We start from the raw sequence: 26,725 nt of genomic DNA on the forward strand, positions 1-26,725 counted from the left end.
CAAACTGATTTGTATACAAATTGGCCTTAGTGTTCTGCAAACGGCAAGTTTTGACTCTGCTACCTCCATAGGAATGGTGAGGCAGAACTCTAAACTCCACTCTGATCAAGTGGTCAACTGTGCACCTCTACTCTTCCCTGATCTCTCTTCTTCTAAATAGTCCATTGTCCAGTGCATCAATCTTTGGCAGTCCTCTTCAACAGTACTCTATTTTCTCAATTTTCAGTGCCCTCCCTCATTCCCTTCTACAGTATCTCTCGGTATAGTAAATATGACTAAATGTGACTTATATGATAGATATAAGATATAAGCTAATACGTCTTCCTTCTTTTACAAGTAAAGTTATGAAAACCACTTTAGAACTAAACAACAGGATCGCTCATATGAAAATAAGACCCTAGCAGTAGTCAATATGGTTTTAGAAAAGGTCATTCTTCCTTTACCATCTTGTTAAGATTCTTCAAACAAGTGACAGCAGTAAACACACAGAACGTACAAAATGATATGATTAGATTTTAAAGATGCTTTTGATAATGTTCTTCTTAAATTAAAGGCAATAGGCATTTAGGGAAATTCATGTATTGAACTGGTTAAGGGACAGGTAATAGTACAGATCAGGGGTGAATAGTCCAATAGAAGATTTCAGGAATAATAGTTATGAATGTGATTGAAATGACTGAAAAACAGTTGTCTAATAGCCAAATTACCACACACCTTTAATCAAATAGCTTCTTATTGAATAAACCTGACATTAAGATGCCTCTGGGTAGAACTGTATCCAAAGTCTATCTTACCTGCTGCCATGGAATAAAGAAACTCGAACAGTGACATGTCAAACCACTCTGTGTTTCCAGGGATCCCTGTAATTCCAAACTCCAGGAAGATGCCAAAAAAAACATCGTTGCTGTCGAAGATGTCGACTGCTTTATCCAGAGCCTTCCTGTAATAATCCACTGCCACCATCAAACATGTTTCACATGGAGGGGAAACTCCTTGCAATGAAAACTCAAAAAAGGAGTTCTAATGATGGGAACCTCATTTGCCTAGCTGATCTACTGTTTCTGAAATAAAAATAATCGCATTCATGTTTTTGTATAATGTTGTGTTATTCAAATAGGTGAGCACACTACCACATGCATGACCAGACACTTTTAAACTAAATCACAAAATGGTTTGTTAGTTGTCTGTAAATATCTTATTGGTGTACTATACCATTAAAAAAAATAAAACAGTCTTAGCCTTCATAATTCTATTCATAGTTATAGCAAGACCTGATTTACTGTAAGTATTCAAAATCCTCAAAGCTACTGACCTACAGTAGTGCACTTCATAAGATTTAGTAGTGCAGCACGAACTAGGGGAAACTATTTGGATTTAAAAAATATAAGAGGTTTAAATAATCTACCAAACAGGGAAATGCATATTTTTATTCAAAGGGTTTGGGGCCTGGAACAAACATCCCAACTATGATGTGGACGCTGATATCCTGACGTCCCTGAAGAAAGGGTTAGATTAGATACATGAATGAATTGGCTACTGAAAAACCAGGCAAGCCAGATGAACTATCAACGTTCTACTGTGCACCAACAAGTGCACCTAATGAACTTTCGTGTGATTGGCAAGTTGCAATGCCTCACTGCACAAGCTGTATTCCTGGTCAGAGGGCTTAAAACAAATTGCCAACTTTTTGTGAAAGTACATAAGCTATAACTATAGTATTCTCATTCCAGAAAATGTTGCGTTTCTTTTTTCCATCTGTACTGTGTATATATACTGTATGGACTAGGAACTTATCTACTCTGTGTTTTTGGTTTCCCTTCGGACCGCTTAGGGGAGCGAACGGTTAACGGACCGCGGTGAGCAACAAGTCCTGAAACGGTTAGCCATCATCTTGATACTGTCTGCAGGAGAGAGTAATTTTAATATAATTTGTCTTCCTGGAGATTGATTTAGATTATTCGAGAAATTCAAACTACGATCATAACATTTATATTTATAGACATACTCCAATATGGCGTCTCGCTCTCCATTGTCTTCCCCCGACTCTGCTACGGGTTCAGGTACCGACCCGGCTCGGCCAGACACAGGAGAGCCGCTCGGTGGGTCAGATTCGGATTCAGACTTGGGTCTCGGGGAGGAAGGTTGCGGTGCTGGTGACCTGGGGTATCGCCTGGAAGAGACGGAGCTCGAAGCCGAGTTTGAAGCGGCAGCTGAGCGGCTCCGTGGACTGGTACAGACAGCGAGCAGAGAACAGCTGCTTTACCTGTACGCCAGGTATAAACAGGTAAAGCGACCCCAAAACTTTGGCAACTCTTTAATAAACTGAAGCAAAGACGTGTTTGATGTGTTTTCGGGCTCAAGGTCAATTAGTTTGAAACCTTAAAAATGTGCACTCAGCATGTGCATAATCAGCTGCTGTCATGTAGTTGGTGACCTTCGTGTTTATAAAGTACTGAGTACGTTTGGATGAAGAAACCACTAGCAATATTTTCTAGTTCCCCAAGGGATCATCTTAACTGACAAACGTTGAATAGAAGTGTACAAAACGACTTTTCTGCTACTCTCCAAACATTTTGTATTACTGACAAACCTACTGGCCACGTAAACTGAGTTATATACATTATTTATATGCAAAATTTAGAAATAAGCAGTTGGCATAAATGAACAGGGTAATAAAATATATATCAAAATATATATATATCATATCTAGCACATTTAAAAAATAAATTGAATCATTTTCCACACAGTGAGCATATTGCCCCTGTGAATTTAAAATAGGAATACAGTTAAATTCCAGTGGATTTGCTGTTTGAAACAGCCATTGTTATCCTGTGTTCACATGATGACTAGCTAATCATATTCTTAAAGTTTGCTTCTTCTCATTGATACCTTTTCAGTTGTTGAATATGTATTCCTTTCAGTAAGCGATAGCTAAAGTATTGTGCACAAACTCATTTTAAGTTACACAAGGCAAGAGACAAATCTGTGCGACTCCACAAACCCACACTAAATATAGGTTTCAGTGTTGTCCAGAAAAAAAGAAAGGTAAATGTGTGAACTTTCACAGATATTGTAAGAAACCCAACAGACCAGGGAGTGTAAGTAGGATTTCAGTTGTTAAAGGCTAAATAACATCCTAGGCAAGTAAGATCTGTCAGTCAACTTATGGGATAGACTATGACTAAATTACATACCCGAGAAGCTGAGTTCTAGCATTCACAGTCTCCTTGCCGAACTGTATTAAAAATAGAAAACAAAACATTTGCCCTACTGAAAAGCGGTTAAGAGTTTCTACCAGCTGGGCTCTGCAAGGCTGCTGATGGGTTACACATTGTGCTGTGATGCTGCAGGCAGGCCTGGAAGCAGCTTGGGGACATGAGCAAAGAACAGGCCATGCAGGAGTATGTAGCGTGTGTGCATTCGCTGGACCCAGAAGGAGGCCAGAAGGTAGGGACTTCTGACTCAATTTCACTTAAACCTGCTATTTGTTTGGTGTCAGCTTTTGGGCGCCAGGATGATGTCATGCATTGAGAGGGCGAACTGTCTCTGGGACAAGCTGTCAGATTTGTTCTAGAGATAAACCTGTTCCTGGGATTCCTACAGTACAAGAGACAGTTTCACATGATTCGTCAGTAAACTACTAGCTACTAGCAACCTAATGAATACGGTCACTTGAGCAGCCCACTTGTGTCTGTAACCTCTCTTGCGTTTTTCAGTTCTTGGCAGTTTGTATACTGAAGTAATTCTGGCAGTAATTTGTAACATTAACCTCTCTCAACACAGCACCGTCATCTTACCTAAACAAAACATGAATATTAATGATCAGAAACTAAGGCCCACTTTAAAAATCACAAATATGCTCCTTAAAAAAATCACAGAATCGGGTTCCAGATAGCTGCATGTTTTGCTTACTCAAAGAGCAAAAGGTCTGTTTTCTACCAAATGTTACCAAAAACATCCCTGCCCACTTGCAGCTGACAGGACTTGGCTGTTTCCCCATATATACTGTATGCCATATATATCCAGTGAGTATAATATGAAGAGGGGTGGATCAGTGTTCACTGTTGTCCCTTTTGTGCTACATTTAAGAAAATAAAATAATTTTTCAGTTTGCATTGTCTTACCTTTATGACTACTGAGAATAAGTACTCTGGAACACAATCAAAAGAAAATTAAAATCTATATAAAGGGCCAGCATGGGTGTGGAGTGGATAGCGCTTCTGCCATGTAGCACTGGGGCCCTGGGTTCAATTCCAGACCTGGGGTGCTGTCTGCGTGGAGTTTGTATGCTCTCCCCATGTTTGCGTGGGTTTCCCCCCACAGTCCAAAGACACGCTGGTAGTTTAATTGGCTTCTGGGCAATTGGCCTTGGTGTGAGGTTGTGTGTGTCTATCTGTGTGTGTCCTGTGATAGACTGGTGTCCCCTCCAGCGTGTATACCACCTTGCGCTAAGCTGCAGCTCCCCTGCAACCCTGTATTGGGAAAAAGCAGTTAGAAAATGGTGGGATTTATAGTTTAAAGTGTGAAGTGTATGTAGATAGAACAGTTATATTTCAGAATAAACAAGTATTCCATGTCTATGTGGAACAATTATTTGTTTATATTTTGGGTATCAATTTTGAAGTGACTAAAGGATTTACAAAACAGTAGTGCCTGGACTTTAATGAAGAGGATATGGCATTAAGGAATTCGAATTGTTTGAATTCAGCATTAGCTCTAGTGTAGATTTAACAGCCCAGTTCATAGAGGCCACGCAGAGTGGCCTCGATGTGTCAGCGTCTCTTATGATCATTGGTGCTATTAGTTGCAGTTCATGCTTGGCAAATTTGACATCTTGCCCAGAGTGGTGAGTGCAGTATTGCGAGATTTTCTCTCTTCACAATTCTCATGACTATGCATTGAAGGACAATAATAATAGTATAATGTTAATTTTTGAGTGTTTTTAAATAACCCTCAAAGCTCCTTATAGTAGTACACATAATACACAAAAAAACTAATGGCACATATCAATGTTATAGCATTAATTTTTCAGTTGTTGAGCTAATATCAGTCTTGTCACGTATTTGCTTTCAGAAATGTTCTGTTGTATCTATGTCTTAATTTCAGACAGACTCCTGTAAAGTACAGAAACCAGAATAGTAGTAATCGAATTTGATTTTCAAATTAATCTGTCAGCAGGATAGCAGTGAAACCCAAGCCCACAATGGTAAAAACGTTGCCCAAGAGCCAGTGTATAAATATTAAATAGTTACGTTTCCAGTACAAATCTCTATGTAATACCTCGGGTTAGTGCAATAACATCACTTTTAACTAGGATTTATGAATTTGTTTCTGGTGGTGGTATTGATAAATAAGAGCTAAACCAAGGAAGGGGTGTGCCAGATATCCCAAGATAAGTTTCCATGTGATCCAGTGTGGGACTGTGATTGACACCAGCAGCATTTTAGTTGAATAAAAAGCACATCAAGTGATCCAGAAGCCACTGGAAAATCATTAACTGACTTAACAATGGTAGTTTCTGTACTGTGTATCCAAACTCCAACTGAAGAGGTTCAAAGAGCTCATTAGATACAAGACGCAATTAGAATTAAGTCGCATTGTCCATTTCAGAGTTTTTGTGAGAAAAGGCAACTTAGTGGTACATAGTGGTAGTTAAGTGCTTGAGGTCCTAGGTCAGTTTTAGAAACCCTTACGTAACTAGAAATTTATGTCGAAATGCCCATTAATCACACCCCACGGGCTATGCATACATGTGTACAGTACATCAATGTGTCAGTTTACATATGATGTTATTTCGGTCAGTTTCTTTCATATGAAGCACACATAGAAAATTAAGTTCAATAATTATTAATGCAGTGTTCTATAAATAGAACAAATATCTAAACATATTCATATGATGCATACAGAAAGTTAAGCTCTATAATTTATAACGTAATGTGATATCAATAAAAAAATTGAAAAAACCTGTTTGCCCGGATCGTGGTCACTGTCCCCCCAGATGACATGTTTCTTTTAAACCGCTCCACAAATTCTCACATGAACGTATTCTCCAATATCATCACAACAAAACCATAATGTTTGTTTCCACAGATATGACACTATTATGCAATAAACCAATAAATTAATGAACTAGCAGAATCCCAATAAAAACACCCGGCCAGCACAGTATGTCAATATTATACATTTTTACCAACAAAACCGCAAAAGCAAAAACCAGCAAATATATATATATATGCCATGTTTTTACCTTATTCTGAAGCATGATATATATCCAAAATAACCCAGACTTGAACGTTATTGACTTCATAGTAAATGTTTGAAGAACGACCGGTAGAAATAAGGCGATCTGATTAGTAAAAACCGCTTTCATTCATTGTATTTTCAGCCATTCAGAGCTCTTAGGGGGTAAGACTTCCTCTAGAAGCCTCGAGCTGCATTCCGCCTGCCTTTTAGCTGTCAATCATTGACTCAGAAGGGGTAATCAATCAGTTTTTTATCAGTGCTCCTTTTTTTCACACCAGAAGGCAACTCTGAGGTTTTTTTCATTGCATAACAGCAGATAAAGGCTCTCTAGCAGTGTCTAATAGTTTTTATAGCAATTGCAATGGTTATTATTCTTATTTTCAATATTTTTAGGATTTTTTATTATAGGCGTGAAATTTCATTCCAGGTTCAGTCTTCACAAAACATGATGTAGAATTTTTTCTAATTGATCAATTTTTCCCAGATTTGTATCCAAGCTAGTAGTCACCTAGAACAAGGCTCTTGACATGCATATAGTTAAAAAATCTGACCTCTGAAGACCAAAAAAACATGGTCGCCTGCTGTTTTTTTGTTTTTTTTCATATGTCTGTCTGCTGAGTGGACACATTAAGAAATATAAGAAATTTGACTGTTCACCCTCAAAGCCAAGGGGGTTACCTTCAATTTAAGACCTGAACCAGGCTCCTGCTATGTTCTGCTGCAGAGATATAACAAATGTTTAAGGAGGAGGAAATTTCAGGCGGAAATTGGCTAAACGCGTCAATGTTAATAACAGGTTAAACAAAATTTGGAAGTGTCAAACATTTTTCTCCTACATTTTAATGTGAGAAAAACAAAACAAAGAGTTTGTTACCTGTCAAGGTAGGTGGGATGTTCACTACCTCATTATTTTTAAAGCAACTTAAAAGGTAAGTGTACAAATGCATAAATTAAGATTCAAACAATTAAAAGACAGTACAACAATCAAACAGCAAACTGGAACTATTTCTGATCAAATAATCTGTTCTCTGATAATAAAGTTGTTGTGAAAAAGTAATGTTACATTGATAGTTCAGGTGGGTAGCTGCGTCAGCATGCGTAGGCTGCAAAGGAACAAGTAATAGGTTTATTCCATGCTGAAAAAAAGTTTTGGCCATGGAGCCTTCTTCAGGTGTGACTCCAGTATTCAATTACTCACCAGTTAAATGAATCTTCAATTCCAACTCGGCTCTTACCTACCCAATTAATCTAATTATTTGCTTAGCCACAACGGTTTAATGTCCTTCCCCAAATCTCTGGGTGCTTCAGAGATAAAAGCCATGTCCCAATTCTTGACCTGCGCCCTAAGCCATTTCTACAAATCCGCACTTCTGTAATGTAGCGCAAGTGTGGACTTCAAGTGCGCCAGTATTAAAGGGCGCACTAGTACAAAAAGGTAAAAAACACCCTCGCGTGACGTCACTGTTTTGTCACACGGCTCAGGAGGGTCGAAATCCAAGTCGGCTGTTAAATTTCGTTGTCTGCTTGCAGTTTGATTAAATTGAATTTTATCTCGTCAATCCCTGTACAAATGTAGTGATACTGTGTTCATTCATGTTGTAAACTTAACCTCGATTCATAACAGGCGAAGTAAACTAAGGAATCACTGGCAATATTGCTGCTTATTCCAAGCTGTGTACTATTAAATACATTTCATATTGTCTGTCCCAGTACAAAATGACAGTATGAGGAACATAACGCTTTCATTCAACTAAATAAGGTAAACTTGGCTATACCTCAAAGCTTGTACTATAAAATACGAGCACCATTAAATGTTCTGTGTACAGAATACAAAGCTGGTAAATGAATAAATATACATCAGTTGAAATGGGGGTGACGAAATAAAAGCTTTGTCAAAACTTTGTACGTAGAATACATACAGTTTAAATCTAAAGTAGCCTAATGAAGTTTGTTTTTTCAAAAAAATTGTAGCGCTCCGGGGTTCACGTGGGTATGCGCCCTCTCCTCTGCCACCTCAGGTCGAACCCCCACCATTGGGGACTCGAACCTGGGCCTCCGTTGCACTCGACAGGGACCCAGCCAGCTGAACTAAAGGGAAATCTCCCATCAGCCCGGCGGCTGCGGTCCCTGCTATTCACAGGGAAGGGCGGGGACGTCACCGCGCTGGTAAGCCGGCTCTCACAACCAATGGTGGCCGTATGAGTTACAATATTATGAGTTCTAAAACTTAAAAAAAGTTCAATTGTACCAATACGTGAATATTTTATTCTCCATGGCAACTTCTCTCCGCCTTGATACGTTAGAATGTGGAACGTCACCATTCCGCGAGCAACTGGGGGTAATTCCCTACAGCGGAGTCCATTCCGATGAAGACTTCAGAGAAGTCTGCATTGGCGGTGCTGGTGAGCACCCTTGTGACAAATTTAGAAATGGAATAACTATTGGATTTTAAGTCTTTTTTTCCTTTCAATAGTTCGTTTTGAAACGATTCACCAGAATGTATTCTTGAGGAGAGTAATGTTTGTGAGATGCTTGCCTTGCCTCGCTTCTTTTAGTCAACTGTTGACTCTTTGTCAACTGCTGCAGTTCAGTTCTACAGAGCTCTGCTGGTTTAAAATGCAGAAAATGAGCTCTAATCGCATAAGATTATTCCAGTTTTGCCACAATGCTCATGTCAAACATGGGCAATCCCTAAAAACAAGAGCTATTTTCGCTTTGTAGGCCACTACATCACCTAGAAATGATCAAGGCTGCTTGACCCTTCTTCTCTTGCCACAGGTTCTGTTCATCTCCCAGAAGCACCAGTGCACCCACAGACTGGCAACAGACACTAGTATTGTTTAAGTGCCCTTTTTATTTTCTAGTGATCTCAACAGTTAACACTGTCCAACACCCAGGACACATTGTACAGTGTCACAGTTCTAGAGCAGTATACAGGATGTGATACTCTTTTATGTGTTTTTGGAATCATACAGGTTTATTCTGTATAAGTTGCCAGACCACGATGAAGGAAGAGGTCTGCGATACCTCTACATGGATGACCATACCAATGGCTGGGTATATGGGAAGAAATTGGTGAATGACTCCAAGAGTGCAGTGGGGCAGACTTTGCAGCCTTTTTTGTCCTACATTCATAAAAAGGTAAGAAACCTTTATTTATTATTTGTGTCATCTCCCAGAAAGTGAGGTCAGGATATACATTGTCTTTTCGATTTGTTTATTTTCACAGGTTTCTCTTATAATTCAAAAGCCTTTTGTGCAATACAAATACAAACTTTAAGGTAAGTAACATTTTATAATGTACAAGACAGAAGGACACAGAAAATGGGGGGGGAAACATCATAGACAGCACAACAAACAATAGAATTGTATCTGTAATACTTGCTGGGTTTGCTTGCTTATTCCTATGATTAAAGCCAAGTGCAATGTTTGCTACATATGCAGGATGTGAATTGTTCATTTTATATATATCTAAAATAAAATATTTTAACATTTACACTATTTCAGGGTAGAACATTTACACGTGTGATTCTGCAGATGTTGTCCAAATCATTGATTCAGTAGAAAACATTTATTTTAGGATTTACTGGGTATGGTCAAGACATGATGGCACGTCCGAAGTATATACTGTGTCTTTAGAATACCAACACCAGCTTTCTGTGTTTTCTGGTTTTAAAACTTGAATCATAAAGCTTTAAAGTATATATTTCCATCTTGTTTTTGTTCATTATTTTTTTTCCCATTTCCATTTCTTTGACTGAGGCATCACATAAGCTAAGAACAAATCTGTTGCCTTCAAAGCTTTTTCTCCTGGTGAAAATCACTGAGTTTAAAAACACTTCTGTAAGTCAATATAATACTGATGTTTATAATAAAAAATTCATCTGCTGGGTAAAACAAAACTAAAGATGCTTGTTGTGGGCTTTATTGAATTGAATTTACAGTAGCAGATTTCTAAATGAATACAGTAAATTAAATTGTTGAGATTAAGAGATAGATGTACATACTTCATGGCCAATTGTCAGTTGAAGAGAAATGAAAACAATTAATAGGATTAAGAAAAGCCCTATTTTGGACTATGGTTTTCAATTCTCTTAATCTGACTTTTGGCCATGAAGTATGTTCAGTTTAATTCGGTTGGACAAAAAAGCCAAAAGTCAGATTAAGAGAACTGAAAACTAGCCCAAAATAGAAGATTTTTTGTTTAGTTTGATCAATTATACAGTTCGTTTGATTCTTGAACTTAATTGATTAATTGACTTCGTCAGCTGGAAGCAGGCTTGATAATGGACTCTGTTCAAAAAGAGCAGACTTGTCCTTTAAAAACATTGAAACTGAAAAACCAGACGGATCAAAAACGATAAGAGATTTGAATATATCTTGTGTGACCTTTTTCAGGGATTGTGATGTTACAGACAGGAGTGTGGCTGGTTCACAGCACCCCAGAACTTCCAGATGTGAAAAATCATTCTACATCATTCTTGCCCTCCAGTGGGCATGAAAATGCACAGACCTTCTTCTGCGGGACTTACACATACAGCACCTTCAAGGACATAGGTAGGCGTTCACATGTACATACAGCTGTGTGAACCTTTTCTTGAACAAGTTTGATTGCTGAGCTTTAGTATGTCCATGGCATTGACATCACAGTTGTCTATCACTTTCTGAAAGCCTTTGGTACAATTTTTCCAGATTTTAAGATTCAAGTATTGGTTATTTGCATTCTTGTTCTGGTTTGGAGCACCTTTTCTTTTCCTATTCTAAATTTACCTGTGGGCAAAAACCAGTCTATTCTGTTATTTTCTGTTGGTGGTTCAATTTCATATGCAAGCTTAATATAACCCTGAGAATAGGTGGACACTAATAGACTTACACCTCATTGTGTATACAGATGAAAATAAATACCAAAATAGTCTTAGACTTTCTAATTAAATCTAAATGATGTGTATTGTGGCTGCTGAAAATGTATGTCAACATTTTAGAACTTGGAGGATAGTTTAACAAGTGAAAATAAATAAAGGAAACTCTCCAGACTAATGGAAAAAGAAAGGGGGCATTTGACCTGGATGTATGAAAATGCCATGCCTACTCTTGGTTATTTTTCATTCTTGTCTCTACAGCTGTGCAACTCCAGTATATCCATGTATACTCTTTTGACTATCACGTCCCCCAAACCTTCCACAGAGACCTTCAGTGTGTGGCTCAGAGAACATGCTATCCCAGGAAAGAGCCTTGGTTTAAGCAGCTGCCCCTGACATCTTTAGCAGGGTAAACTTTCACCAGCTTTGCAAAATGCTCTAGATTTAATGACGGTGAGCACCACTCAAGGCAGAGCTAGAGTCTGCAGAAAAAAAAATCAGTAAAGTCTATGGATCACGTTTGTTTCCCAACTGAGCGCTTCTTTAGAAACTATTCTCCAATTCAAGATACAGAAACAGTATTGAACAACACAGTTGCCATGATCCATAAACAATCTCTGTGCTTCATTATTGCAGTTTGTTCCTGGGAAGTGAAAATGTCACATCAGCTATTTTTCTCATTTTAGATATTTGGGATCAATAGTTAATTTTTTGCATGCCTCTACATTTTAAAATCACAAATTAATTATCACAGTTCCAGACCTGTACCAGCTTGGAAGAGATGACAAATGTACTTATTTCTTCAAAATATGTGCTTAACAGCCCCACAGTGATGCTAAGTGTCAGAGTTGGCATAAGTTGTACTAATGGTTTTTCTTTCACTGACAACAGTACAAGAGCACTGGTGCCCAGCTGGTCATAGAGGTTGCAGTTATCGGACGCGTTTGAGATCGCTTGGATATCCCAAAGTGTCCAACCCTGTTGGTGTTGGTATCCAGTGAATTATGTATCACTGCTGAAACTTGGACAACAATGTCTGATTTACTCTGAACAAGCACTTATTGAGCCTCTCAGAATCTGAATTTATTTAATTTTTACAAAGTCTAACTCTATTGTATGTTGGCTGTTTCTAGCCAGCAAGACCCACTTTCTCACAAAGATTTTGTGGAACAATATCCAGTTTATTTTTACTCAAAGCCTTTCCCAATTGAAGATGTATTTATATAAAAAAGCATACTTTGTTTTGGTGAAACTTTCTCAATCTGCCAGCTGGCAACTGAACTTTCCTACATGTTTCTGCGGTTACACTTTAGATTTAAGGTTTCATAGCATCGCTTTCTTTCAAAAGAGATTTTATGGGATGTTAGTAAAGCATCAATTTATATTCAGTAGTAATTTAGGTTTAGGATGTGTGTCTGAGGTAGTTTGTAGGTGCTTTATTAACATTCTGTAAAGCCCAATTCTTGAACAAATTGATTAATAGAATATTTCAATCTTTTATTTATACAACAATTTAAATCAAATGTTTTTCTCTTGGTATGTTGATTTAAACATAAGAAAGGATAAAAATATAACTTGTGTAGCTTCTTTAGATACCATTTAATACCTAAGAACACGAGAGGTTACATTTGGCCCATTTAGCTAATTTCTTAGTAGTTAATTCAAGGATCTCATCCTGCTGTTTCTTGAAAGGAACCAGGACTTAAATAACATGTGCAGTTTGTTCCATTAATCTCAACTAGTTTTGAAAAGAAATTGATTAATTGATCCAAGGATCTCATTCTGCTGTTACTTTAAAGGTTATTGGAAACGGTTGTCATTTAAATACATTTAAAAAAAGGTTATGTAGAAAAGGAACAATCCAGTAAGTTTCAAACACTGCCCTTCAAAAGCAATATGTCACACTTCACACTTGATCTACTGTATATTGGTGGTGCTGATTTAAAAAAGAACGTTCTGGGTAGCAACCAGTACAGTACAGCATTCAGAGAGGGGGGGAAGAAATACACATTCACTTGTTCTCGGTTCCAGTTTGACGTTTTGGTCGCAAGTGCACTTCCTGTTTTTGGTTGGGTAGAAAGTGTGTCTGGGACAGATTCTTACAGGGAACCTGTGACACTGTTCCATTTCAGATCTCTACTCAGGTTTGCTGGTTAACTATTTAGGAGACGACTTCTTTGCCAAAAGCTGGGGGAAGCTTCATCAGCCTCTGCCGTCGAATTGCTCTGTGGCGCACAAGGTGTACAACGTGAAGACTATGCAGCTGCCAGAGGCCAGGCCTTTCAGCATCATGGTGGACCACTCCAAGTGGTGTGTGATGAAGGGTGGGGGTCAGCACTGGACCTGCATCGCGGACACGAACCGAGAGATCAGGCAAACGAGAAGAGGAGGCGGGGCTGTGTGCACAAGCAGGCCTGGAGTGTGGAAGGCCTTCCTCGCGGTAGTTGACACATTTGAGGACTGCCAGTAACACGTGGCTGGCAGAAATAGACGAACAAGAAAGGGCTGTTTTCAAAAGATACTGCATAGTTTTTCCAAGTCAAAGCAAATGGTGGTAAGTAATATGTAAGAAAACTCTGCAGTAGCTCAAGTAGGTAGTGCGTCAACACGCGTAGGCCGCAAAGGAGAAGAAAAGAAACGGGAACGGACACCTGAAGAAGACTCTACAGCTGAAATGTTTCTTTTCTTTTTTCAGCATGGAATAAACCTTTACATGATCCTAAACTATTCACTACTGACAATAGCAATAGTAAAATGTATTTGGAAAGGATATGTACTGAAAATGGCGGGGGGGGGGGGGGGGGAGTCAAATTATTTTTGCTGAGGCGATATACAAATATTTCAAATCATAAAAGTACATTCTGTTTGTGTTTCTTTAAAGGCTTGTTTGTAATAAAAGTGCTGGATCTGACCAGCCTTCCATTATTCCTGTGGCCCCATTAGGCAGTTCATATCAAGCACAAAAACTGACACTGACGTTATATTGATACTAGTAGTCCTGTTCGGCACATATCTGTGATTTTTTCTGTGGATGCGTTTTTTTTTTACGCAGAAACCACACAATGGATGAATAATATATATATTTTTACTAGCTAAATCAATAACACCACAGACTACGTATTGCAAAACACAAGACAACCTATGCAACAGGTGGATAAGGTTAAATAAAAACAATCACCACATCTTCATATACAGTACAGTTACTACATTATTGATCAACTAGAAGCACTGGATTATATGACCGTTTACTCTGTGGAGCTGTCCACTTCGACTGGCTTTGTAATAGGCCTGTACAGTTTAAAAAAGTTTATGGTCACATTTTTATAAAGAATAAGGTTACAGGGTCGTGCTGGTGTTTTGACCTGGTAAGAATATCTTAAGTCTATTAAACCTTCCAGCATTCCTTAATGATTTACTGATTTTTAAGTCAAAGGCCATACATGTCTCTAATGTCGGGTAGGATTGAGTTTCCCCTTGAAGTCTTGATTTTCTGACCTGCTCAATGCCTGTGACCTCACAGTGATGTCACTCACAGTCGTGTTCTTCTCCAGTGGGTGATCTCTCTTTATAAGCTCAAAGCATGTCAAGCGGGGAAAGACTCTCTCTCATGAGTATGTCAGAGGAGTGTGTACACATTTCCTCATCCTGTTTCAATTGTGTTATTTTAACCTTTGCTAATCCGATAGGTAAATATTAAACCACATATAAGCCTTGCCCGGGAATGTAGACAGTGGAAACTGAAAAATGAACTTCACATGGCACAATTTACCATTCTTACCATTTAAAAAAAATGGCTCTTAGTTTTTAAATAAATGCGTCTAAAAATATACGTGTCTCCACACACCTGAAGAAGGCTTCACAGCCAAAACGTCATATTAGTTTATAGCCGTATCTTTAATTTGTAAAAAGCAGTTTTTTAGCAAAAAAAAATGTATTTCTAATATCGCACTTAAAGAGGGAGTACAAACTCCATTGAAACAGATGCCCACAGCCACAATTTAACGGCAGCTGATTGTCAGAGCCACCTGAGAAGTGACAGAGAAAAGCCTAATTTTGCAGGGAAATGGTTGTTCTCTTTGAAAGATTCAATTGAATATATGGTGTGGCGTCGCCGGGGGAAATAGGTGTAAAAGACATTTAACTCACACCACACTGAACCTCTGTGTTCTTCGTCCGTATGTCTCTCCAAATCCGTTCCGCAATCCGTTGCCAGTATCCTTAAGGTCCCAAATGTGTATGTCCACACTTCTCCGCACCATATCCAAAACCCATATCCAATAGTCCGTTATTCTTAAATTCCTTCCAGTACACTCCTAAATCTCTCGTTCCTCCAAAACACTCTCACCTTACCAGCTTCCGCCCGGCTCAGTGCTTCTGTGGCATTTCTATTCCGTTTCCCGACGGAGCTCACCTGTGTCTCATTGTTTCGCCGTATATCTTTTCCAACAGCTGGTCAGCCGGGTATCGGTGGCGGCCATCTTGCCTAGGTCTATCCAGTAGTATAGACAGCGTTTCGTTACGAAAATACCAGTTATAAATGACCCTTCCCCTGGCCCTCTTCCAATGGAATTAATATTCTGTTTGAATGTATTGAAGAAAGATGTGAAGACGGGGGTTTGAATTTAATCTTTTCTGTAGGGGGTTTAGACTTCCAAGTCACAAGCAGGGGTTTATGGCAGGAAAGGGGGTTAACTGATAAGGATTGCAGATGCCAGCTAGGAACCCCCCTGGGTGTAATGTTAAACTGACCATTTGCCCAGAACATCGTAAACTGGCCAAATACCATGAACCCCCCTCTTTACCATCATACCGAGTGACGTCAGAAACGGAGAAGAAAACACTATATAACCCAAAAGTTTGTAACAGTACGTTGAACAATACTTCGGTTTTGTTGTTTCTTGCGGGAAACAAGACTTCGGCTTTATTGTTCCTTGCATGCAATAAACTCATCTGTTTCACTTCATCTCGGGATCAAGAACCTTATTTCTTCTGTTACAACAAATTTGGCGTAGGCGGCAGGATGCTCCAGAAGGCGCAGAACTTCCCATCGGCAGGAGAGACGGTCAGCGCTCACATTACAAAGAGGTAAGGACTCCTCTTTTTAAAAAAAAAGTCCCGACTCTCTCTGACCGATTGGGAAATCTCTGCTCCCTGCGAGAATCGCCCGAGATGACGGAGTAAACGTGAGTTTCTGAATTCCTCTGGCCCGGGGAAGGCACCGGTGTATGTAATGGGTTGTTTGCTGTAAGCCCAGAATTTGGTCTGGCAGGGGTTCCGCGGTATTGTGTACAGGCGTTCGAAGCTGGTGTATGCCTTAATTGCGCGTGGAGTTTTGAACGGGTTTTGGACCCTTACCGTGAAGTCAGGACTGGTGTGGGTCTTAATTGCACCCGGAGTTCTGAAGGTCAGAACTGGTTTGGGTCTTAATTGCACCCGGAGTTCTGAGGCTCTGAATCGGTGTGGGCCTTAATTGCGCCCGGGGTTCTAGAGCAAGTGGTGCATTAAATGCACGTAGTTCAGGACTGGTGTGGGTCTTAGTTGCACCCGGAGTTCTGAAGGTCAGAACTGGTGTGGGTCTTAATTGCACCCGGAGTTCTGTGGCTCGGGATCGGTGTGGGCCTTAATTGCGCCCGGGGTTCTGGAGCTGAGTGGTGCATTAAATGCACGTATAATCCAGGATTGGTGTGGGCTTTAATTACGCCCGGGGTCCTGAGATTAGCTACGCCTTGATCGTGCACAGATTGGCGTGGCGTGGTTTTTTTTTGTTTTAAAGGAAGCAGGAGTGGAGGAGATATATGTATGTATGTTTTTGGTGTTTTCCTTGTTTGTGAAATACATATACACACGCACTACACTAACATAAACACACCTCATAATAAAAGAGCAAAGCATTAAGTAGCAGGATTTAAAGGACGTTGAGACCCGAGAATCGCCCTGATTGAGCTCAGTGCGTAAGTCCACCCCGGGGCAAAAGCAGCGATGCTGGCATTCTGGGGATGGTGAATTACTGATCAAGAAAGGGGGTTTTCGAGGTCTCGTTTCTTACCTGTGAACAGTGCGGTGTAAATCCTCTCTAAAGTCTCTGAGAGGTATTTAGATCCGGAGGTAACAGACGCCCTTGGCTGAATGAGTGCAGGAATGCACAGGTTTTTTCAAGTGAAAACATCCCCCTACTGAATGAGCTGTTACCTCACACACGACAAAAGTAAATCTTAAAGAGACTGAACATGTGCGCTAACTGATGGTTTGAGAAAGTGGTGGAAGGGTCCGTTTAAATATCGGAAAAGTGTAAGTTGACGGAAAAGAAGGAGAAAAATATGGAAAAAGCTGAGTTTGTCAGAGGGAATTTGGGGCGAAGACGCCTGTAAAGAAAGCATATATGAGTATTGATTGGCAAAAGCACAAGCATGTAGCTCCCACCCGGGTGCACGGCCGGCACCAGTGGTGGCAGATACATGACGAAAAAGAAAGAAATTGGGATGTGACTTAAAAGTGTGTTTACGGGGAAAATAAATACCCGGAAAAAAAATATATACTTTACTCACTACGAAAGAGTATGGGAAAAAAAAGCTAAAAGAGGCAGTACAGGAGAATGAGAAACTTAAGAAAGAATTAACTCCTGGTCACGCTGCACTGGTTAATGTGCTGCAGCCGGCGACTAAGTTATGTCCTGCTCTCCCACAGGGGAACAAACAGGCAGGAAACGAAAATAATTGGGATCAATTCCCTCAGTGGCCATATGGAGAAGGGGGGTCTGATTGGGATAACACTTGGTATGAGTGTGATAAAGACGGATCAGGGTCTCCCCTGTTAGAGGGAGGGCGCCCGCAGATCTGTACTCTCACTCGAAGTGGGAAAGGACTTGATGTAGCAGGGGCTGGCGCCGTTGATGACAGCGCCACTCTAACACTGTCTCGCACCCCGTCGAGGGGGTCTGCAATCGCACCTACCTTCCCTGATTTCCCCCATACGATCAAATCCAAAACCGTAAGATATTGACCGGTGGGCTAAAGTACCGCACCCGAAATTAGAAATGCAGCGAACCTGGAGTGCGCTTCAGGAATTAAAAGGATTCATGTAAAAGTAAAACAAGAATACAGCACATTGTATTACGAAGAGAAAAATATATTCTCGATGTGTATGTGTGTTTAATGAATTTGTGTGCCGGCATGTATGTGTGTAACTGTGAGTTTTGGTCTACTAAATGACGGTGTGAGTGTGTTTAGCCAGCGGGACTGGCTAGAGACGTAACTAAAGAGACTTGACGAAAATCGACTTAAGGAGATTGGAAAATATAAGAGCGTCTGAAACGTATAAGTACAGTACAGGTGGACGTAAAAGTAGTTAAACAGTTTTTGTATTATTATAAATTATTATAAATTGTAATTTATACAATTAGTTGCAATAGTGGAAACAATTTGGTTTTATTCGAATGTCTCGAAACCAGACATGCTGAAACGCTGTAGGTTTAGAATCGAGACTGGGGAGAATAACGTCTTGTGAGAAAATCTGTTTACCGAACGATTAGATCCTGTAAATCCCTTGTAGCCTCCCTAAGTCTGTCCCAGTCCAGTGGATAAAAATGTACTGTTAATGGAGTGTTGGTTTTTCTGTAGGGGATACTGGAGCACTACTGTCCTGCTTGTTTCACTCCTCTGTTCAACAGTGTACTATAGAGCAATGTATATGGGAAGATGGCAGGAGGCCACAGGAGTATTGGGACAGCAAGTTTTACTTGCCGAGTACCAGATTTTAATGGGTGGTTTGATCCCAGATCTATTGGGTTGAAATATTATGCATTACAAAGAATGACTATGCAGAACAGGGTATCACGTGGCTTCAACTGGCTGTGATCACTCAGTATGTTGATGGTATTCTGAGTGCTTCCCCTGACGAGGAAACCCACAAGTCTGAGTTGCTTCAGCTTTAGAGTGTCTAATAGAAGCAGTTATGATAAGGCCCTTTTGTGTCTAGCATTGTGGAATTTTAACAGGGCCTGGGTAATATGTTTTTTACAGGGTGAGCACAACTCTTAACAGATCTGCTTAAGGGGGGAGTGCAGTACAAGGACAAGATTGCCTTGGTTCCTGCAGCAAAAGCCGCCTTTAATAATTTGAAACAAGTTCTCTTACAGGTGCTGAGACTGGGGTTTCCTCAGAGGGATCAACCATTCCTTTGTATTATTGCAAGTAGCTGACAGAGGCCACCCAAGGAGCCCGCGAGCAGGTCCTGGAGGCGTGGGGACCACCACCTGAAGGAGGGCACAACCTCATCCCAGGAGAGTGGGTGTGGATCAGGAAATTTCCTTCACAGGTTCTCCAGCCCAGGTGGGATCCAGATCCTGTTGACAACCGAGTCTGCGGTTCGAGTGGAAGGAAAAGATCGCTGGATCCACGCGCCACACTGCCGACGAGCCTCATCCCCATTTACAGACTCAGAATGAAATCATTTCTGTCAATAATGATAATTGTTGCTGTAGAACTATGTTCCGCAGGGATTAATGATCATCTCTCCCACAAAGGAGAACATGGAATTAATTCCTTTTTAGGCCTCTCCTATCTGACAGCTAAGAAAACCAACCAAAGTGCCTGCTGGGTGTGTGCAGCATTACCCAAATATGTACAGGGAGGACTTCCTATGGGAGCCATTCCTTGGCGTCTCGAGGAAGTCATAGGCATGATCATTTGGAGGGATAATTTAGGAGATTTTAATATGACAAACTATGGGGGTTGCCATAACACGACTTTAACCTGCACAACATTACAGTATCTACAGGAGCGAGGCTTAGAGCCCACGAGTTTCACAGGCTCTTACGCTCCTAAATATAACAGAAGCCATACACCACCATACCTGACTCTAAATAAGGAACGTGAGGGAAACATATGTTTTCAGCACACTAATGGTCTGCACTTGGTTGGATGGAGTCGTTGCAACCTTACCATCGCTGCAAATATATCCACCTCTACCTTCCAAATTCCAGGATGGGATCGGCACACCCCACAATTCGGTATAAGTTTCTTATTTTCAGAGGCATGGGGAGCGCCAAACGGAACATATTTCATTTGTGGAAAACGAGCCTACCCATGGTTGCCAGCCCAGTGGTCTGGCTCATGTTATTTAGGATATGTGGTTCCTCATATCCGTGTTCAAACCCACACCCCCTTCGGACCTAACCACAGACCACAAAGAAAATTGGCTGATTGGGAATATTATTTAGGTATAATATTTCCACAAGCCGGCATGAACTTTCTGAGTCGAGAGTTAATTCAAATGGCTTCGACTTTAGAAGAATTAGCAAATTCTACCTCATCTAGTCTGAAGGCTGTTAATGATGAGATGGTAGCCCTCAGAACAGTGGCCATGCAGAACCGACTAGCTTTAGATTATGTACTGGCGGCCCAAGGAGGAACTTGTGCAGTAATTGGCACTGAATGCTGCACATATATCCCTGATAATTCTGAGCACATCTCAGATCTGGCCCAACACATTTACAATGAGGGACAGAAATATTAGAACTATTATACTGAAAATTGGGGAATTGGGTTTTGGGTAAAGTCTGTGTTTGGGGCCTGGGGTGGAACCTTTTTATAGTGTTTATCTGTAGGAGTAGTATTGTTTATATGTATAATTGTAATCATCACGTGCACAAAAACATGTATCACATCTTGCCATAACCGTGGAACGTACAATGTCATGGCAATACATACCTGTTCGCCAAGAAAGGAAAGATCTGCCCTGACATTGTATGTATAAAAATAGGCTACACTGACGTATGCCATATTTTATAAGGGGGGAATGAAGAAAGATGTGAAGACGGGGGTTTGAATTTAATCTTTTCTGTAGGGGGTTTAGACTTCCAAGTCACAAGCAGGGGTTTATGGCAGGAAAGGGGGTTAACTGATAAGGATTGCAGATGCCAGCTAGGAACCCCCCTGGGTGTAATGTTAAACTGACCATTTGCCCAGAACATCGTAAACTGGCCAAATACCATGAACCCCCCTCTTTACCATCATACCGAGTGACGTCAGAAACGGAGAAGAAAACACTATATAACCCAAAAGTTTGTAACAGTACGTTGAACAATACTTCGGTTTTGTTGTTTCTTGCGGGAAACAAGACTTCGGCTTTATTGTTCCTTGCATGCAATAAACTCATCTGTTTTACTTCATCTCGGGATCAAGAACCTTATTTCTTCTGTTACAACAGTATCTCATGAATGCTGTTAAATGATAGTACCTCTACCGTATTAACTACATGCTTCAAGACTAACATTGAGCAAATTAAATTCTAGAGGCTAAATACTGTGCAGTACAGTGGGAAATATTGAATTGTTTTAGGAAATAGAAGACAAATTATATTTACAGTGGTTATCCAGAAATAATAAATGTATATACCATAAATTTACTGTGTTGCCAAAGCAGGACAGTTCCCCCTAGTGGAAATATGTTTGCACCGCTTTCCTTGTGGTACAAGAATATTTGCCAGTATCAAATGATCATAATGCATCTCTTCCAGGCTAAAATAAGCAACAGTAAACACTGGTATTTAACTGGAATATAGTAGCATAAGAAGTGGCACAGTGGTGCTGTCTCAGAGCACTGGGGCCATGAGTTCATCCTCAGACGTGGGGCTTGTATGTTCTACAGGCGTTTGCTTGGGTTGTCTTCAAGTAATTGGCTTTTGTGAAAATTGTCCCTGGTGTGAGTGAATCCTGCCTCTGGCTCTCCTGCAACCCTGTATTGGATAATGCAGTTAGAAAATGGATGGATTCAAGCCTTCATAACCTTTATAGAATTATTTCCTTTTACCACTAGTTTTAGTACTGGAAACCACTGCAATTTTAAGTCATATCCATTCAGCTATGAACTATTTTACCTTTTGTATACCCCTCTGAAACAGTGCTGCTGCGCATTCCATGCAAAAAACACTACATCCATTCGGTTACCAGAAAGGATCATTAAAACACTAAAGAAAACACTCATTAAGCACAATTTGAGACTTTACATCTCATTTAATATGGAGACCATAGACTGACACTGACTCAATACATCCAGTGAAAGTGGTTCAAGCTTTTAGAGACAACCTGTAGAGTCTCACTGTCAGTCTCAGAGTCTGCAGAATGATTAAGATGCACAGTCTCTGGGGTGGGAATTCTTTCTTCTTGGCTTATTTGCCGACAAGGGAGAGTTGACACATTCAAGAACACCATCCACAATTCAGAGGCAAGGTGATTAGGAGACTCTCCTCCGGCTCCTCTTTTCATCATACAGGGAGATGGCTGGGATCAGCACTCGGATAATGGACACTGCCACCCTTGCCACCATGTCATTCAGTTCTTCCATCGTTATCGGTTTTAAAGCAACAACAAATGTAGGTTAACCACAGAGGACTAACATGGTCTTTTATTGCTTTTAACAGGGTGTCAGCTGAGCATTAGACAGGATTCATCCATTCTCCCAGCAAACAGTGATAGGCTGATTTCTTTTAAGGTCTTATTTTTCCCCGACTTCTTGCAATACGTCATATTCTATTCTCATTTTTTCTACAGCCTAGAAGCCTATTCTGGACTTTTCTTCCATTTGCTTTCCCTTCTTACCTCTTTCCCAAAACCAAAGCATTGTGCATTTTAATACACTATTACAATTAAAACACAAGACGAAAGGTTCTTATAAATGTAGCCTGGCAAAGAATAATTAGCACAGGACACATTTTGGGTTCTTTATTTCTAGGCAAGTATGTGGTCTGATATGTTCTTGGTTTAAAAAAATAAAAGACATAACGATATTTCTATATACACAAAATACGGCAGTGGTTCACGCAGCGCGTTCAGAAATAAGCAGCTCACCTCTCAGCCCTCACCGAGAACTACATTACGATAATTAGTACGATACCTACAATTGCGAACACTTACACGGTGCTAAACATAAGTCCCTGTAAAGAATGAAGGAAGAGAAAATACAAGGAGCATGTGAAACCCATTACTAACAAACCAATAAACAGATATCCCCAGCCCGAGTAGTTGCCTAAATACTCTACTGCTTCAGTGTACTCCGTTAAAATCCAATATCCATCTTGCTAATCTTGTCTCAATCCTATGAAATTCCCCTCTATACTCATTTAGGGAAATGACACCGTATTTACCGTTACGACTCTGTAGAAGTTACGGGTTCTTTTTAACGGTAACTCACTGCTTCTTAGTCCCTACTGCCCATGCGCAGAACGCTGGACTCAACCGTCAGGAACCGCCATCTAGTGGATTTGGAATAACTCCGCTATTCACCACTGGGTCACAAAATAGCTACAAATTGGTTTCTGGTACTAAATCCGTGTTTCGAAAATCATACTGCTTGGGGCACATTGCATTCTCTTCTTCTGAAGAGATACCAAGGGTTTTGAGTCCCAGCTGGGTTTCTTCACAAGTCTTTTTCATAGGAACCCAATTCCAACAAGTTACATACAGTAATTTCTGATTTTCTCGGGCAATGCAATAGATGCTATTAATGGAATACAAGTACATTTTAAAAGACAACCTTAGATAATGTGACAATCAGTGCACTTTTCAGTCCTTCAGATATCCCTTGTGGTGTCTCCGGGGGAAAGTTTATGCAAATGAGAGAAGTACTCACACCACACTTTTCTTTCCTGAGTTTCGTGGCGTTTCTTCCTCCAACTATCTTCCAAATCCAGTCCGTAATCCGCTCTCTAAATCCTGTTCCGATCCGAGCTCCAAAAGTCCGTAATAAACCCAATCCGCAAACCATAAACCATAAACCATAAACCATAAACCATAAACCATAAACCATAAACCATAAACCATAAACCATAAACCATAAACCATAAACCATAAACCATAAACCATAAACCTTTTCTCCCTTCAGTAGTCCATTATTCCTAAGTCCGATCTTTAACATAAACCTCTTTCCTCTCTATCTTTCTCCCTGTTCACTGCCTCCGGGGCACTTATATTTCGGTTCCTGATGCGGCTCAGCTGTGTCTCATTGTTTCTCAGGGTAGACCCTTTCCATATACGGGTCAGTTGATTCTTCTTGGCAGCCATTTTGCTCAGTTTCATATCTAGTATTTTAACTAGGTCATTCTGAAAATACCTGTTATGAATGACCCTTCCCCTGGTCATCTTACACCCTTTACTTGGCTGGCCTTTAATGTGGGTGTTATATTCTATGATTTTCTTCTTGTTTTATTTATTACCTTGTCCAGTAGGTGACAGAATTAGTACAGTAAGGGACTAGGCTAAAGGAGCAATATTTTTTTATACATCTTCCTCTAAAATATGTTTTTTATTCGGTAGTGGTATGAAAAACACAACCTGAAAATATAGTAATGAAAATGAAAAGTCAAGCTTGTGCAACCAGGTGATGTGCAGCTGGGCACGGGAATCGGGAACAGCGCCTCGTGCGGGCTGGTAGACCCTCGCTTCCAGCCTGCTGTCCGCCTGACTTTCTCTCCCATGGTTCTTTCTAATCTGTTAGGTAAGATCTGAAGTAATAAGGCTTTTTTAAAAGGTCTGTAAATTTATGTTTACTGATGTCATAGTTTCGGTTTAAGGTTTACTCGTTTATATTTGTTTTAAGAGTATCAAAAGTGTATTCGGGCTCTGCGGGTTATCAGAGACGAAATTGAACTTCGTTAGCTAACTGTGTTAAGTCGCTAGATGAAAACTGTCTGTGTGTTGTGAGTTAATTTCTTAGTGAGTTGAGTTGTTATGTTGTGTCGCGTTTAAATGGTGTTATAGTAAACAGGGGAAAACAACATGTACGAGGGTAGGAGTCAGACTCTTGCTACCAGCCTGCTGTAAACCTGACTTGAACGTATTTCTGGAAACGCTCCCTTATTTTCTTCTATTTTTTAGAAAATAAACTTGAAAAAAGGGAGCCGTGTATGAGTTCCTCTTGCGCACGCCGGTGAGTGCACAAGATCAACGGTAAAGCTGCCAGAACTGAGAGGGACCCGCTAGAGGTCACCACAGCCAGGCAGAATAGGGACTGTGACGTAAACTTGAGTAGTGCGTTATGGGAGTTGTAGTTCATAAAGCCAACGCTATGTCCGTGAGCAACTATAGCCAGTTCTAAAACCCGGCTCCCCTTAAGTAAGGATTACACTTGCATTCCAGGCTTTTCTATGGAAGCCCGTTTCCGCCAGCGAGTAAAAAAACGCGCTATGGTATCTCAGAATTGCAACTTAGCAACTCAGAATTCTGACTTAGTAACTCTTTATATCTCACATTTGCGAGTTCGAAATAGCCCATATTTCATTGTCTGTCCTTTTGTTATTGTAACGGATTCGGGTTCTAGGGCTTGTGCCCTCGCCGCTCCCACCCTAGTTCGTACCTCACTGCATTGGCTCGAACCCAGCTCCTGAGTTGTTGAGGACAAGACCTGTATAACTATATATGGCTACAATACCAGAATTGACCATAATTAAAATTGCATTTCTACACTTCTTTTCCATCCCAAAGGATTAGAGGTGTAAATTATTAAAAGGCAAACCGTGTGTTATATTTTTGGGGTCTCTCGGCTCCACTGGCAGAGCCAGACTGTTTGGGACGTGTGACCACACAGGTTTGATACCGTGAAGGCTTTGAGTTAGAATGGCGACATTCAAATTAAACATTAAATCGGACATCGCCCTTTTGTCTGGATTTTCTCATTAAAACCTAATTATTAATATATATATAAAAAAACAAGTCCGTACAGGGACGAATACTGTAGCTTCCCTGCTGCAGCTTTTAATGACGTCTTTACTTGTACACGCTGGATACGTCAGATAAGGCAACTGCTTTGCAGATCTGACGTAATAGTCAACATTTTGGTTATACCGTGGTTTATGCTCAAGTCCGTATTATACAAAATAAAGTTTTACCGCTCACGAACACGACGGATTTGTTTTCAAAATAGATTAATTAATTAATGGATTAATGGAACGATATCAGGGATAAAAATGGAGAGAAAGAAACCGGGATCTGGAGCTGTGAGTGTACTATCCATACGTTTATATATTTGAACTTTTAGGTAGTGAATTTAAAAAAAAAATCACCATTAGTTTAGCTTTAAAATGTAAGGTTTAGTAAAACAGTAAAAACGTACACCTCGTAGTAATATTTCTAATACTGTTTTAAAAGCTCTAGAAAGTAAAATAAATGGAACATGATTTTAAAATTCCAGCTATGTGTTCTATTTCTGAAATCGTGGGTTAATAATTTATTGTTAACCCTTTCTGTATTTTATGGGAATATACGTACTGTACTTTTCTTTTGTTCTCTTAAGATGTCTTGGGTGAGAATATGCCTTCCCAATCTAAAACTCTAAACAGACTTAGAGAATCAACTCGTTTGTGCAGAAGAAAAAAAAAAGAATGTTATGAACTGATTTAGCCCTCTGAACACCCTAGGGTAACTCTTCTTACCTATCTATAAAAAGATATGTCAGGAACCGTGGCCTTTAAATGCAGGGACTGCTTTTAAAAGTTAGTTTTGTAGCTGATTATGCCACCTAGCAATTCTAAAGACCTTTTCCCCCAGCAACAAGTTCTTTTTATCTTCCAGAACCACTAGTGCATCCACAGACCAGAAGTCATCCTACATAATTTCCATTTGTATTACAGTA

General features: G+C 40.1%; 1 protein-coding gene and 1 pseudogene across 2 annotated transcripts; both read left to right on the plus strand.

The window, feature by feature from the left end:
• The window catches only part of LOC138241306 (deoxyribonuclease-2-alpha-like), a 73,846-nt pseudogene extending 60,021 nt beyond the window's left edge, over nucleotides 1-13,825 (plus strand).
• On the plus strand, nucleotides 1,496-9,359 carry LOC138241230 (acyl-CoA-binding domain-containing protein 6-like). 2 transcript variants are annotated; one of them, XM_069194295.1, is made up of 2 exons: nucleotides 1,496-2,284; nucleotides 3,351-4,088. In XM_069194295.1, the coding sequence occupies exons 1-2, from the start codon at nucleotides 2,012-2,014 to the stop codon at nucleotides 3,459-3,461; spliced, it is 384 nt and encodes a 127-aa protein (XP_069050396.1). In that variant the 5' UTR covers nucleotides 1,496-2,011; the 3' UTR covers nucleotides 3,462-4,088. The 2 variants fall into 2 exon arrangements, with proteins under 2 accessions (XP_069050396.1, XP_069050397.1); XM_069194296.1 differs by lacking the exon at nucleotides 3,351-4,088 and adding an exon at nucleotides 9,219-9,359 and having other exon boundaries at nucleotides 1,500-2,284.
• Nucleotides 13,826-26,725: the final 12,900 nt, after the last annotated feature.

Source organism: Lepisosteus oculatus, chromosome 9 (genome assembly GCF_040954835.1).
Source record: "Lepisosteus oculatus isolate fLepOcu1 chromosome 9, fLepOcu1.hap2, whole genome shotgun sequence".
Classification (NCBI taxonomy): Eukaryota; Metazoa; Chordata; class Actinopteri; order Semionotiformes; family Lepisosteidae; genus Lepisosteus; species Lepisosteus oculatus.